The sequence below is a fragment of the Scyliorhinus torazame genome, chromosome 4, assembly GCF_047496885.1.
Source record: "Scyliorhinus torazame isolate Kashiwa2021f chromosome 4, sScyTor2.1, whole genome shotgun sequence".
Lineage (NCBI taxonomy): Eukaryota > Metazoa > Chordata > Chondrichthyes > Carcharhiniformes > Scyliorhinidae > Scyliorhinus > Scyliorhinus torazame.
Window position 1 is genome coordinate 222,221,414 of NC_092710.1, and position 12,171 is coordinate 222,233,584.

Sequence of the window (12,171 nt, forward strand, 5' to 3'; positions counted from 1 at the left end):
GAAGGCAAACACACGTTTATGAGAGGTCCCGTTAGTCGCGGCGCAGAGCAGCGATCGGATGGGGTGGAGCGCGTCGTGGAGAACCTCCTGCCAGCGGAAGACCGGGAGATATTTAGACTGCAGCGCCAGCAGGACGGCCTTCCAGACCGTCCCGTTCTCCCTCTCCATCTGCCCGTTTCCCCGGGGGTTGTAGCTGGTCGTCCTGCTCAAGGCAATGCCCTTGCTGAGCAGAAACTGACGCAGCTCATCGCTCATGAATTAGAATCCCCGATCGCTGTGGATATAGGTGGGGAAACCGAACAGAGTGAAGATGCTGTGCAGGGCCTTGATTACCGTGACAGAAGTCATATCGGGGCATGGGATGGCGAAAGGGAACCGGGATTACTCATCAACCACGTTCAGAAACTACGTGTTGCGGTCGGTGGAGGGGAGAGGCCCTTTGAAGTCCATGTTGAGGCATTCAAAGGGGAGGGAGGCCTTGACCAGGTGCGCTTGATCTGGCCGGTAGAAGTGCGGCTTGCACTCCGCGCAGACCTGGCAGTCTCTGGTGACGGTCCTGACCTCAATGGAGTAGGGCAGGTTGTGGGCCTTGATGAAATGGAAGAACCGGGTGACCCCCGGGTGGCAGAGGTCATAGTGGAGAGCCCTAGTCGGTCCACTTGTGCGCTGGCACATGTACCGCGGGATAGGGCATCTGGGAGCTCGTTGACCTTACCCGGGCGATACAAGATCTCATAATTATAGGTGGAGAGCTCGATCCTCCACCTCAAGATCGTGCCATTTTTGATCTTGCCCTGCTGTGTATTATTAAACATAAAGGCAACCGACCGTTGGTCAGTGAGGAGAGTGAATCTCCTGCCGGCCAGGTAATGCCTCCAACGCCACACAGCTTCCACAATGGCTTGGGCCTCCCTTTTCGACAAAGGAGTGCCGACTTTCGAAGGCATGGAGGGTGCGGGGAAAGAAGGCCACGGGCCTGCCCACCTAGTTGAGGGTGGCGGCCAGGGCTACGTCCGATGCATCGCTCTCCACTTGAAAGGGGAGGGACTCGTCGACCGCGTGCATCGTGGCCTTGATGACGTCTGCCTTGATGCGGTTGAAGGCCTGGCGAGCCTCAGCTGCCAGGGTGAAAACTGTGGACTGTGTGGGCGGGCCTTGTCCGCGTAATAGGAGAAAAACCCCAGGCATCGTTTCAGGGCCTTGGGGCAGTGGGGGAGAGGGAGTTCCAGGAGGGGGCACATGCGGTCGGGGTCAGGCCCTGGGACTCCATCTTCCACGACATAGCCAAGGATGGCTAAGCGGTTGGTGCGGAACACGCATTTCTCCTTATTGTTGGTGAGGTTAAGGGGTTTGGCGGTCTGGAGGAATTTTTGGAGGTTTACGTCGTGGTCGCAGATGGTGACGTTATCTAGGTACGGGAAGTTGGCCCACAGTCTGTATCGGTCAACCATTCGGTCCATCTCTTGCTGGAAGACCGACACCCCATTAGTGAAGCCGAAGGGAACCCGAAGGAAGTGATAGAGGCGGCCATCTGCTTCGAACACAGTGTATTGGCGGTCCTCCGGGTGGATGGGGAGCTGGTGGTAGGCGGACTTCAAGTCCATTGTGGAAAAGACTCAATACTGCGCAATCTGATTGACCATGTCAGATATGCGTGGGAGGGGGTACGCGTCGAGCTGCGTGTACCGATTGATGGTCTGACTGTAATCAATGACCATCCTGTGCTTCTCCCCAGTCTTCACTACCACTATTTGAGCTCTCTAGGGGCTGTTGCTGGCCTCAATAACCCCTTCCTGCAGAAGCCGTTGGACCTCCGACCTGATAAAGGTGCTGTCCTGGGCACTATACCTTCTGCTCCTAGTGGCGACGGGTTTGCAATCCGGGGTGAGGTTCGCAAACAGGGAAGGTGGATCGACCTGAAGGGTTGTGAGGCTGCAGACGGTGAGGGGGGTAGGGGTCTTCCGAATCTTAAAGTTAGGCTTTGGAGATGGCGCTGAAAATCCAGGCCAAGTAACAGGGCAGCGCAGAGGTGAGGGAGGACGTAGAGCCGGAAGTTGCTGAACTCTACGCCTTGGATGGTGAGGGTCGCGATGCTGTACGCCCGGATTTCCACGTAATGGGATCCAGAGGCCAGGGAGATTTTCTGGGTGACGGGGTGTACTGGGAGGGAGCAGCGCCTTACCGTAGTGGGGTAGATGAAGCTCTCGATGCTCCCGGAGTCAAAGAGGCAGGTCATCTCGTGCCCATTGATCTTCACCGTCGTCGTTGCGGACGCGACGTTGCGGGGACGGGACTGATCCAGGGTGATAGAGGCGAGCTGTGGCAGATGCTGGGAGGTCCCGGGCTGGTCAGCGGTGGCGGAGGTAGCGGCAGGCGATGAACGGCCAGATGAGCAGGGATCCTGAGATGCAATCCAAAATGGCCCGCCATGTGCACATGGGCGCACATGGCGGGCGGCATCAAAGATGGCGGCGTCCACGGGCCGCACGTGGCATGCAGTCAGGAAGATGGCGGCGCCCCGGGTCGCGCTTGGGGATGTAGGAATGCAAGGCCTGGAAACAGCGGCGACCGACCGGGCCTGGCAAACAGCAGCGAAGTGTCCTTTCTTCCCACACCCGTTGCAGGTCGCTCTCCGCGCCGGGCAGCGCTGCCTGGGGTTTTTGTTTTGCCCGCAAAAATATCACTTGGGCCCACCAGAGTTGGCTGGCTGCCGCGTGGCGCAGGCTTGCGGTGAGCTGGAGTCGGCAGCTGGTGGGGCCCACGAGGGTGCCTTGCAGTCGGGGGCGTAGGACTGAAAGTTACAGGAGGCCACTTCTAACGAGTTAGCGAGCTGCCTAGTTCCCGCAAGATCGAGCGTACCCCCTTCCAGTAGCCGCTGGCGGACGTACGCAGACTTCATGCCCATGACGTAAGCGTCTCTAATTAAAAGTTGGGTGGGTTGGACTGCCGAAACTGCCTGGCAGTCACAGTTCCTACCTAGGATGTGCAGGGCACGCCAGAAATCGTCCAGAGACTCCCAGGGGAGTTGCTGTCTCGTGGCCAGGAGGTGCCACTTGATTCACTGGTCGAACGTAATTTCCCTTCAGGAGCTCCATCGCTTCGGAGTAGGTAGGCGCATCCCGGATGAGGGGAAAAATATCAGGGCTCATCCGTGAATACAGGACTTGGAGCTTCTGTGAGTTCGAGGGTTCTTCAGCGGCTGTTCTGATGTAGCTTTCGAAGCAGGCTATGGTAGCTTTCGAAGCAGGCTATAGTCAAAGGCGGACATAGCGTTGGCCGCTTGAGGGCTCAGCTGAAGGCGATCAGGCTTAATGCAGAGATCCATCGTTTAAAAAATCTTGCTCAATAAATTGATGCACCGTCAATTACAAGACGAGAATGGTGGAACAATCGAGGCTTTAATGTGCAAGATGCTGTGCCTCCTGTAGCTGGAACCAGAATGGATGCAGCATCGGAGAGCACACACATTTATACGCCACCTACTGGGCGGAGCCAGCAGGCAGGGATTTACCTTAATATACGGGCAGTGCCATAATACATATATGTCATGAGTGGTGCCTACCACAAGGGGTAAGTCTGCGCGCTGATATGCTTGTGTTGACTGGGCATGAGTGGTGAAGGAGGGTTTAAAAGCAGCTCCTTCTGGTTAGCAGCAAGTCACTGAGGCTCGAGTCTGGCGAATCCAGACAGTGAGACCGCACCCGTTGAGAAACAAACGTGCCCAAAATGACACTTACGCATTTTCCCGTTAAATCGCACCCTATGTATGACTTTATAAAATCAAGTTGTAACTCAAAAATGCACTTTTAATTTTAAAATGCAAATTTCTTGTAGCAAAACAATCGGAGTTCGCAATTGTTTAAATTGTGTTTCTTTTTTTATGTGAAACTGAAAATGTATATGAGAGCGCGCTGAAATGTAACCGCTGGGAACCTACCACTGAACTAGAGGGGGGAGAATTGAGTGTTCAATTCCTTGTATTTAATACTACTGCATAGTATCTACTGTCCGATATTGTCACACCAGTGAACTGTAATTCACTGATATTTCACTTAAATCGGAATGATTAAAGTGGGGGCGGGGAGGTAAGAGGCAGGGAATCACCGACTGTTGTCCCTGTCTCTCTTCGTGGTAAAGTGGCTGGCGGGAGATGTGAATGAAAGGCGGGAGATGTGAATGAAGAGTGAGTGACTGGGTGACCGCTCCAGGTAATGTCTGTGAAATCTTAATATTCATCAAAACTGTTACTGCGGATTGATGCCATCTAGGTCTATGATCCCTGTGTTCGCCTTATTGTGATGTCACGGGAGCTCCCCTTTATTGTGATGTCACGGGAGCTCCTCTTTATTGTGATGTTGCGGAAACCCTCCTTATTGTGATGTCACGGGAGCCCCCCCTTATTGTGATGCCACTTGGTGCCACGAGCCCTGGATTCCCTTTTTGTGCTGTCACGGGGAAGCCAGCTCGCGGCTCCTGCAGTCCCTTGCTCGGTGTAATTTATGGAACCGGCAGCGGGTGGCGACCTCAGCACAGTGTGTGCAGGAAAAGACCGCGAGCCACAATCATCGTTTTCATCAGAGGGGCGTGTTGTTATTTCATATAGTAAACTAGGACTAGCGTCACATTACTGGACATCTAAAACGATACGAGTCCAATGGCAAAGCAACCGAAGTAAGTCGAAATTGCATACGGAAGTGTGAATTTTGCTGCAAGTAAAGGGACTCAACCGTTTAGGAAACTATATGGGGTAAACAACAATTTTCACTTCTGTAGCGCCTTCAGGTAAGATATCCTATCCACGCTGCTTTGTGGAAGAAAGTGCAGAAGATAGCAAAGAATAAAAGGAATGTGTAGAGAGATCGAAGTCATTATCAACATTTTAACCCAAGGCTGGGTTTTGGAGGGTCTCAGGAGTTCCTGAGACATGGATATTGTGAAGGGAAGGGGCATTTAGAAAGAGGACCAAGTTGGAATGATGGTATGGGGGAGATGTAAGGCAGGAGGAGGTTATAATGTTCATACAAACTGGGAACAACGATTGGGTCGAACTGTGGGATATTTGTTTCTGATACATCCAACTATTTTATATCAGGAATCAAGCCTAAATGTCTTCAGGTGAAGTAAGGTTAAGAGTCAGGGATAACTGAATCAGGCGTCACAAATCCAATTTTATTCCCATTTAGTCATTTATTCTGATCTTATTTTCATATATTTCTGCTTTATATTCTTATTTCCACATTTATATGAAAACTTGTTACACCATAATTGCCCCCCCCCCCCCCCCCCCCCCAATGTTGGTATTGCAGTTCCTCCACTGGAGGGAAGTGTAAGTACACTAGGGACATATGAGCAGGAGTCGGCCCCTTGAGCCTGCTCTTGCCATTTAACTCGATCATAGCTGATCTGGTACTTGAACACCACCTTCTTGCACTATCCCTGCATCCTTTGACATCTAGAAATCTATGCACAACTCTCTGGGGTAGAGAATTCCAAAAAGATTCACCACCCTCTGACTGAAGAAATTCCTTCTCATCTCAATCCTATGGCCTACCTCTTATTCTGAGACCTGTGAACCTGTAAGAATTTTGTACACTTCAATGAGGTCATCTCTCATTCTTCTAAACTCTAGAGAATACAGGCTCAGTCTCCTCAATATATTCTTATAGGACAATCCTCCCATCACAGGAAATAGTTTGGTGAACCTTTGTTGTACTCTCCCTGGCAAGTATATCCTTCCTTGGGTAAGGAGACCAAACTGCATACAATACTTCAGGTGCAGTCTCACCAGTCTTCATACAATTGTAGGAAGACTTCTTACTCCTGTACTCCAATCTCTTTGCAATAAATATCATCATACCATTTGCTTTCCTCGTTATTTGTTGGACCTGCATGTTAGCTTTCAGTGTTTTATGAACAAGGACACTGTTGGGACTCTTATTTTAACTTCTAATAAGGTTTAGTATTCCAGTTGGTTGGAGGTGTCAAAAATACGACTTTATTGCTAATTATTCAAATACATTTGAATAAGAACTGAATCAAGACATAGAAACAAGATAACAAACAATACATAAAAAGGTCCAGCACATGGCATAAAATAAATCACTTTAACACAAACAAACAGATAGATGATTCAAGAATTCAGGAACAAAGACCTCTACCACGAGGTCTTACTTTTAAGGGAATTCTTATCCCTGGTTTAACTCCTCATTTACTTTCATTGATTTCTGATCCTCAGCTAAGACCTCATGGTTTGTTAAAATAACTGTCTGTTACTTAGAGGATGATCTGTTAATCAAACATTGGACGTTACTTAAGATTGACTGGTGCCTATCAAAACTAGCTCAGCAGCTGCATGCGCAGTTTTAGGAAAATTACTGGATAGGTTTCCCACGCTTCGCTATGTTACACAGCTCGACGGAGACCTTGCTGTAACTGATTAGTTGATTAGACCGAGAACAATACATTCTTAGTGCTGAATAGATTGGAATACAATGGTTAATTCATTATGTGAAAAAATGACTGGATGCCCACAGTCAAGATATTTTTAATAATTTACCTATCAGCTACATGCATTCAACGAGCATCTATATAAATAAATCAAAACTCTATCGGACACCCAGAACATGAACACTTCCAAATCTCTCCCCATTTAACAAATACTCTGCATTTCTGTTTTTCTGGCCAAAGTGGAGGATGCAACATTTTTCCACATTATATTAGGCTGTTTAAATCCCTTTGAAGTCTATTTGTATCCTACTCACAAGCTCCATTCTAACCAAGTTTTGTATCATCCGCAAACTTGGAAATATTGTCTCCACGTCCACATCATTAGCGCAGATTGTGAATAGCTGGGACCCAAGCACCAATCCTTACAGTATCCCACTTGCCACCTGAGAACAATCCATTTATCTCTACTCTGTGCTTTTTGTCCGTTAACCAAATTTCAATCTATGTCAGTATATCTCCCCCCAATCCCATGTGCTTTAATTTTGCTTACTAATCTCTTGTGTGGGACCTTATCGAAAGCTTCCCAAAAATCCAAATGCACCACATCTGCTGCTACCTATTCTGCTAGTAACATCCTCGTAAAACTCCCATCAGGTTTGTCAAACATATTGCTTCTTGGCCTTTTGGCTAAGGTGAGCGTGGGATCAGGTGCAATGCCTGGATCTTGTATGTCTCTCTTGTGGAGAATTGGATTCAATTTGAATCTGAATTGGTTTTTGGAGCGGGCAAGGAGCTGGATTAGGGGTTCGCCCCTGTCCACACTCAGCCCTGGCTTTGTAACTCAGGAAAAGTAATTAAGAAAAAGGTTTGTCAAACATGATTTCCCTTTCTATAGCCATGTTGACACTGCCTGATCCCACCATATTTTCTTAGTGCCCAGTTTCACATAATATATAATATAGTTTAGCATTTCCCTACTACTGATATCAGGCTAATAGGTCTGTAGATCCTTGTTTTTATTTTATCCCTCCTTTCTTAAATAGTGGGGCTACCTTCTGACCAGGTAATAGGGTTTTTGCATTATAAATATTTATAAAGGTTTCAACTCAATTCTTGGAATGAGATCTATATTTCAACGTCACCCATGGTTTATACTTTAGTAGACATTTTTCCAGCAGTAAACTGAATGGTTTGCTTGGTCACTTCAGAGGACATTAGAGGATTGGATTTGTTTACTGTCACGAGTACCACGGTACATTGAAAAGTATTTTTCTGCGTGCAGCTCAAACAGATCATTTAGTACATGAAAATAAAATAAAATACATAATAGGGCAACACAAGGTACACAGTGTACAGTGGCATCGGGTGAAGCACACAGGAGTGTAGTATTAATCGGGTCAGTCCATAAGAGGGTCATTTAGGAGTCTGGTAACATTGGGGAAGAAGCTGTTTTTGAATCTGCCTGATGGAAGAAGTTGGAAGAGTGAGTAAGCAGGGTGGGAGGGGTCTTTGATTATGCTGCCCGCTTTCCCAAGGCAGTGGGAGGTGTAGATAGAGTCAATGGATGGGAGGTGGGTTTGTGTGATGGACTGGGCGGTGCTCACGACTCTCTGAAGTTTTTTGTGGTCTTGGGCCGAGCAGTTGCCATACCAGGCTGTGATGCAGCCCGATAGGATGCTTTCTATGGATTACGAATGAATCCCGTATTGAAGTCATGCGTATACCAGACTGGATAGGGGTGTCGTGCTCCCTTTCGGGCATTAGTCAACCCCGTTAGATTTTTATAAGTCTGGAAACTGTGTGACCATTTGTTCCGGTGCTCAGTCCTCAAATAACCAGATGTGGTAAATTTACTTTCAGAATGTGCCACTGTAGTTTTGCGAGCTCAAGGCTTTGTGGTTACGGCTCCAGTCCTGTAACCATTACAACCTACCTGCTAGATACTGACCTTTCATCTTTGGACTTGGATTCAATTGCTGATCAGGTAAGACTCTTTTGAAATCACTTTGGTAAGTAGTAGGAATGGTAAAAAGAATGCTTCATGATCCATCTTGTGTATGGATTAACTCATGATTATTCTTGTGAAAGTGACAATTTTGATTGATCTTTAACTTTTGCTCTTTTTTGTTAATGCTGCATTGGACTTCAGGGTCCAACACCTGTATTAATGAGGGAGGGAATTTGCTGAGTTAAATCGCTGTAGCTGCAGCACTTCCCACTGTGAAAGATGCACTTAAACAAAGTTCTATGTATATGGTTTATCAATCAGCTAAGCCTTTAATATTTGAAAAGTATTTGCTGTCTTGTTTGATAGTTTTAAAATTGTTTTTGACCGATTGGACCTGTATTGTGACCTGAGTAGTATAAGATTACATTCTCTACCTGGTCACACACTCGATAGAAAGTAATGAACTGATGCTGAATTGATTCCAGATATACATGATTCAATAGGCAGTGTGCAGTTTAACTGCTTAGCAACATAGTCACATTAGAGGAAAGTAGCAGTTACAAATTGATTTGTGTATTTGAATGATCGCATCTTAATTTTTCTAGATGTAGTATCATGGTGGGACTGTGAGCTACCCCAAATATATTGTAATTCACTTTAGCCCATCTGCTGGGGATCAAGAATTTTGCTACTATATTTGTAAGGGTAATTACTAAATGTATTTGTGACACCGTGTCATCAAATTCAATATGAATATGATGAAGTAGGATTGACAGTTGAAGACGAAATATCTTTATTAGGCTACATGTAGCTCCAGCGTATGGTTTTTCAAAATCTCTTTTTGTTTAAAGGCAAATGTTACTTTTGCATACATTAAAGCGAAATATTGTGAATGCTGGAGACCTGAACAAAATAAAACGCTTGAAAAACTAAGCAGCATCTGTGGAGAGAGAAATGCAGTTAACATAAAGGTTCTGAAGAAGAGTCATATTGGACTCAAAGCATTAACTCTGTTTCTCATGTTTCGATTCCATGCTTTTGACTCTTTGGAACCTTTCTGGAGAACTCAATGTTAACTGCGTTTCTCTCTTACACAGATGCTGCCAGACCTGCTGAGTTTTTCAGCACTTTTTGCTTTTATTGCTACTTTTGCAGTATTGGTGCCCAAAAGCACTGGTTTACCTGGTGCTGTGATGACGTTCGCTGCCCAGAGTTAGGTAAACAATATTTCACACTTATCTTTCCATTTTCCAAACAGGAAGAATGCATCTGAATCCAGAGCAGGTTGCCTTAATTGGGCAAGTATTTGAATCTTACGTTGTGGAGCTCCACAAAAATGATATCATTCATATTCTGCAAGAGCCAGATAATGGTGCTCACTATCCAGTCATTGTGAATGCACTGACACTGTTTGAAATCAGCATGGAGATTGGTGAATACTTAAATGCATTTCCTAATGAACTGTTTCCAATATTTGACAATGCGCTGCACAGAGCAACCATGACAATCCTGCAGTCATATCCAGAACCACATCATTTGGTGATGAAACAAAACCTTCATGTGAGAATTTCAGGTCAGATTGAATACTGAACTTTAAAATCATTTGCGAACTGAAATTTATCGTAGTGTGATCATTACTTGAATTTTCATATTCTGTTTCTTATGTTTATTGCAGACGGGAAGGAGACTTAGGGCAGTAATTAATGGGGGCATCTGAGATCTTTCTAACTGTCTGGTGAGTGAGTGAGGGCTCAACTTTGCCTCTTTTCGAGGTGGCCTGCCAAATTGGGCAGTGGCGAGTCTTTTTGCAAGTGACCTCAGAAGGGTTTACCTCTTGGACTTCGCATATTGTGAGTCCCCTGCCTGCCACTTAGTGAATACAGGCATGGATGTAACTGGGGAAGAGGCGGGATCCCCAACAACCCACCAATCTCCTGTCCAGTGAAATGGCCCCTGCCATCAAACACTCCACACAGTAAAGTGTTAAATTCATAGAATGATAGAATTTACAGTGCAGAAGGAGGCCATTTGGCCCATCGAGTCTGCACCGGCTCTTGGAAAGAGCACCCTACCCAAGCCCACACCTACACCCTATCCCCATAACCCAGTAACGCCACCCAACACTAAGGGCAATTTTGCACACTAAGGGCAATTTAGCGTGGCCAATCCACCTAACCTGCACATCTTTGGACTGTGGGAGGAAACCGGAGCACCCGGAGGAAACCCACGCACACATGGGGAGAACGTGCAGACTCCGCACAGGCAGTGACCCAAGCCGGGAATCGAACCTAGGACCCTGGAGCTGTGAAGCAATTGTGCTAACCACTATGCTACCGTGCTGCTCAAATTCATCCCAGAAGCCTGACAAACATGCTTCAAATGTAGGGCCTGCTTCATAGCATTATTCTGTAGCAGGTTGAAAAAAACGGTGTGTGTTTGAGTGTGTTGTTGGTGTATTTTCAGTTAGTTTTATTTCTTTGTTTATTTTGCACTGGCTCAAAATTGCATCAGGTTGTAGCAAGTGGCTCTGAGTAGAGTTCTACGTCTGGAAACTCATTAACACACTATTAGGAAAAGAAAGGTAACTTTAAGGAATTCATATTGTATTGGTAAACTTTGGAAATAAGGTATAGTTTTAAGAGTGTTTAATTTCATATTTCTGTGCCTGGATTTATGCTGGACAAAGGTTTTTGCTATGTGGGGTTTGATTAAGTTCCAATTGTGTTTCCGATTGTGTTTCTATTGTACTTAGAGAGGGCTACGGCATGAAGAATAGATAGTAGTTGCAGTCGTTGCTTAGCACCCAGAGCTTGTAAGGATAGAAAAGCTTTTAAATTTTAGTTTTAGCTGGATATATTGCAGTTGGAGATCGGACACTGGGGAGTGAAATCTGGCAACTTTGCCAGGAGCAACTGGACTGGACAGGGAAGTTGCATGGATGTAGGCTTCCTAAGGAACAAGATACAGTCCAGAAATCCACAGACACTAAGACACTTAGGTTCAGAACGGAGTTTGTGTATTTACCCACTGTCATCTTGTGTGCTTAAAAGGGACTTTATGTGTTAATGAGACCATTGTAGTGTCATGTGAGAGTACCTTTAAGAAATGGGTGTTTACTACTGCAGTGATGTCAGAGAGTGGGTGGAGCTGGGCTGTCTGTCAGCTTTTTACTTTTGTTTTAGGCTGTTTGCTGCAGGGTGTGTTTTATTTTCGTTTTCAGTGTTGGAGCTGAAGCCCGACCAAGCAGGTATACGGCTGTTCTCTCTGCCATTAAAAGACTATCTCTTGATCATTTGGTGAATTCAGAATTATAAATGTTCTCAGTAGTGAATGTAAACCTAATGTGCTTCTGTTGAAAGGTATTTCTTCTGTCTTCTGGGTGTTTTGGAAGTTATTAAGGATTATTTAGTGTTGTATTCTTTGGGGGTTGTATTTGAATTGATGGTTGCTAAGATGTTCACTGTATGTTTTAAAACGGTTAACTTGAGTTCATAGAATAAACGTTGTTTTGCTTTAAAAAATACTTTTCCATTTCTGATGTACCACCTGTAGAGTGTGCCGTGTGCTCCCCATACCACAATCTATTAAAAGTTGTGGGTCAGGTGAACTCTATGATACACTTTGGGGTTCTCTAAACCCTGGCCCATAACAGTAGCTGAAGATGTATTTTTAATTCATGTTTATTCTAAAACCAGTGTGTAATTGTTCAAATAACAGGGGAATAAAGGAGTATTATATTATAATCCAATTTTTTCAGGTGTAATTTTTTTTTCCTT

At 45.7% G+C, this 12,171-nt stretch overlaps 1 protein-coding gene across 5 annotated transcripts in view; it reads left to right on the forward strand.

The window, feature by feature from the left end:
- Window positions 1-4,125: 4,125 nt before the first annotated feature.
- Window positions 4,126-12,171, forward strand: part of mcm9 (minichromosome maintenance 9 homologous recombination repair factor) — a 76,673-nt gene continuing 68,627 nt past the window's right edge. The window contains exons 1-3 of one of the 5 annotated variants that reach the window (XM_072499382.1): window positions 4,126-4,208; window positions 8,308-8,431; window positions 9,654-9,968. In XM_072499382.1, coding sequence (XP_072355483.1) covers window positions 9,659-9,968 — 310 coding nt within the window. In that variant the 5' untranslated portion in view covers window positions 4,126-4,208; window positions 8,308-8,431; window positions 9,654-9,658. Of the gene's footprint in view, window positions 4,209-4,470; window positions 4,783-8,307; window positions 8,432-9,653; window positions 9,969-10,070; window positions 10,131-12,171 lie in introns of those variants that run through there. The other 4 variants (XM_072499383.1, XM_072499384.1, XM_072499385.1 and 1 more) reach the window with 4 other exon arrangements.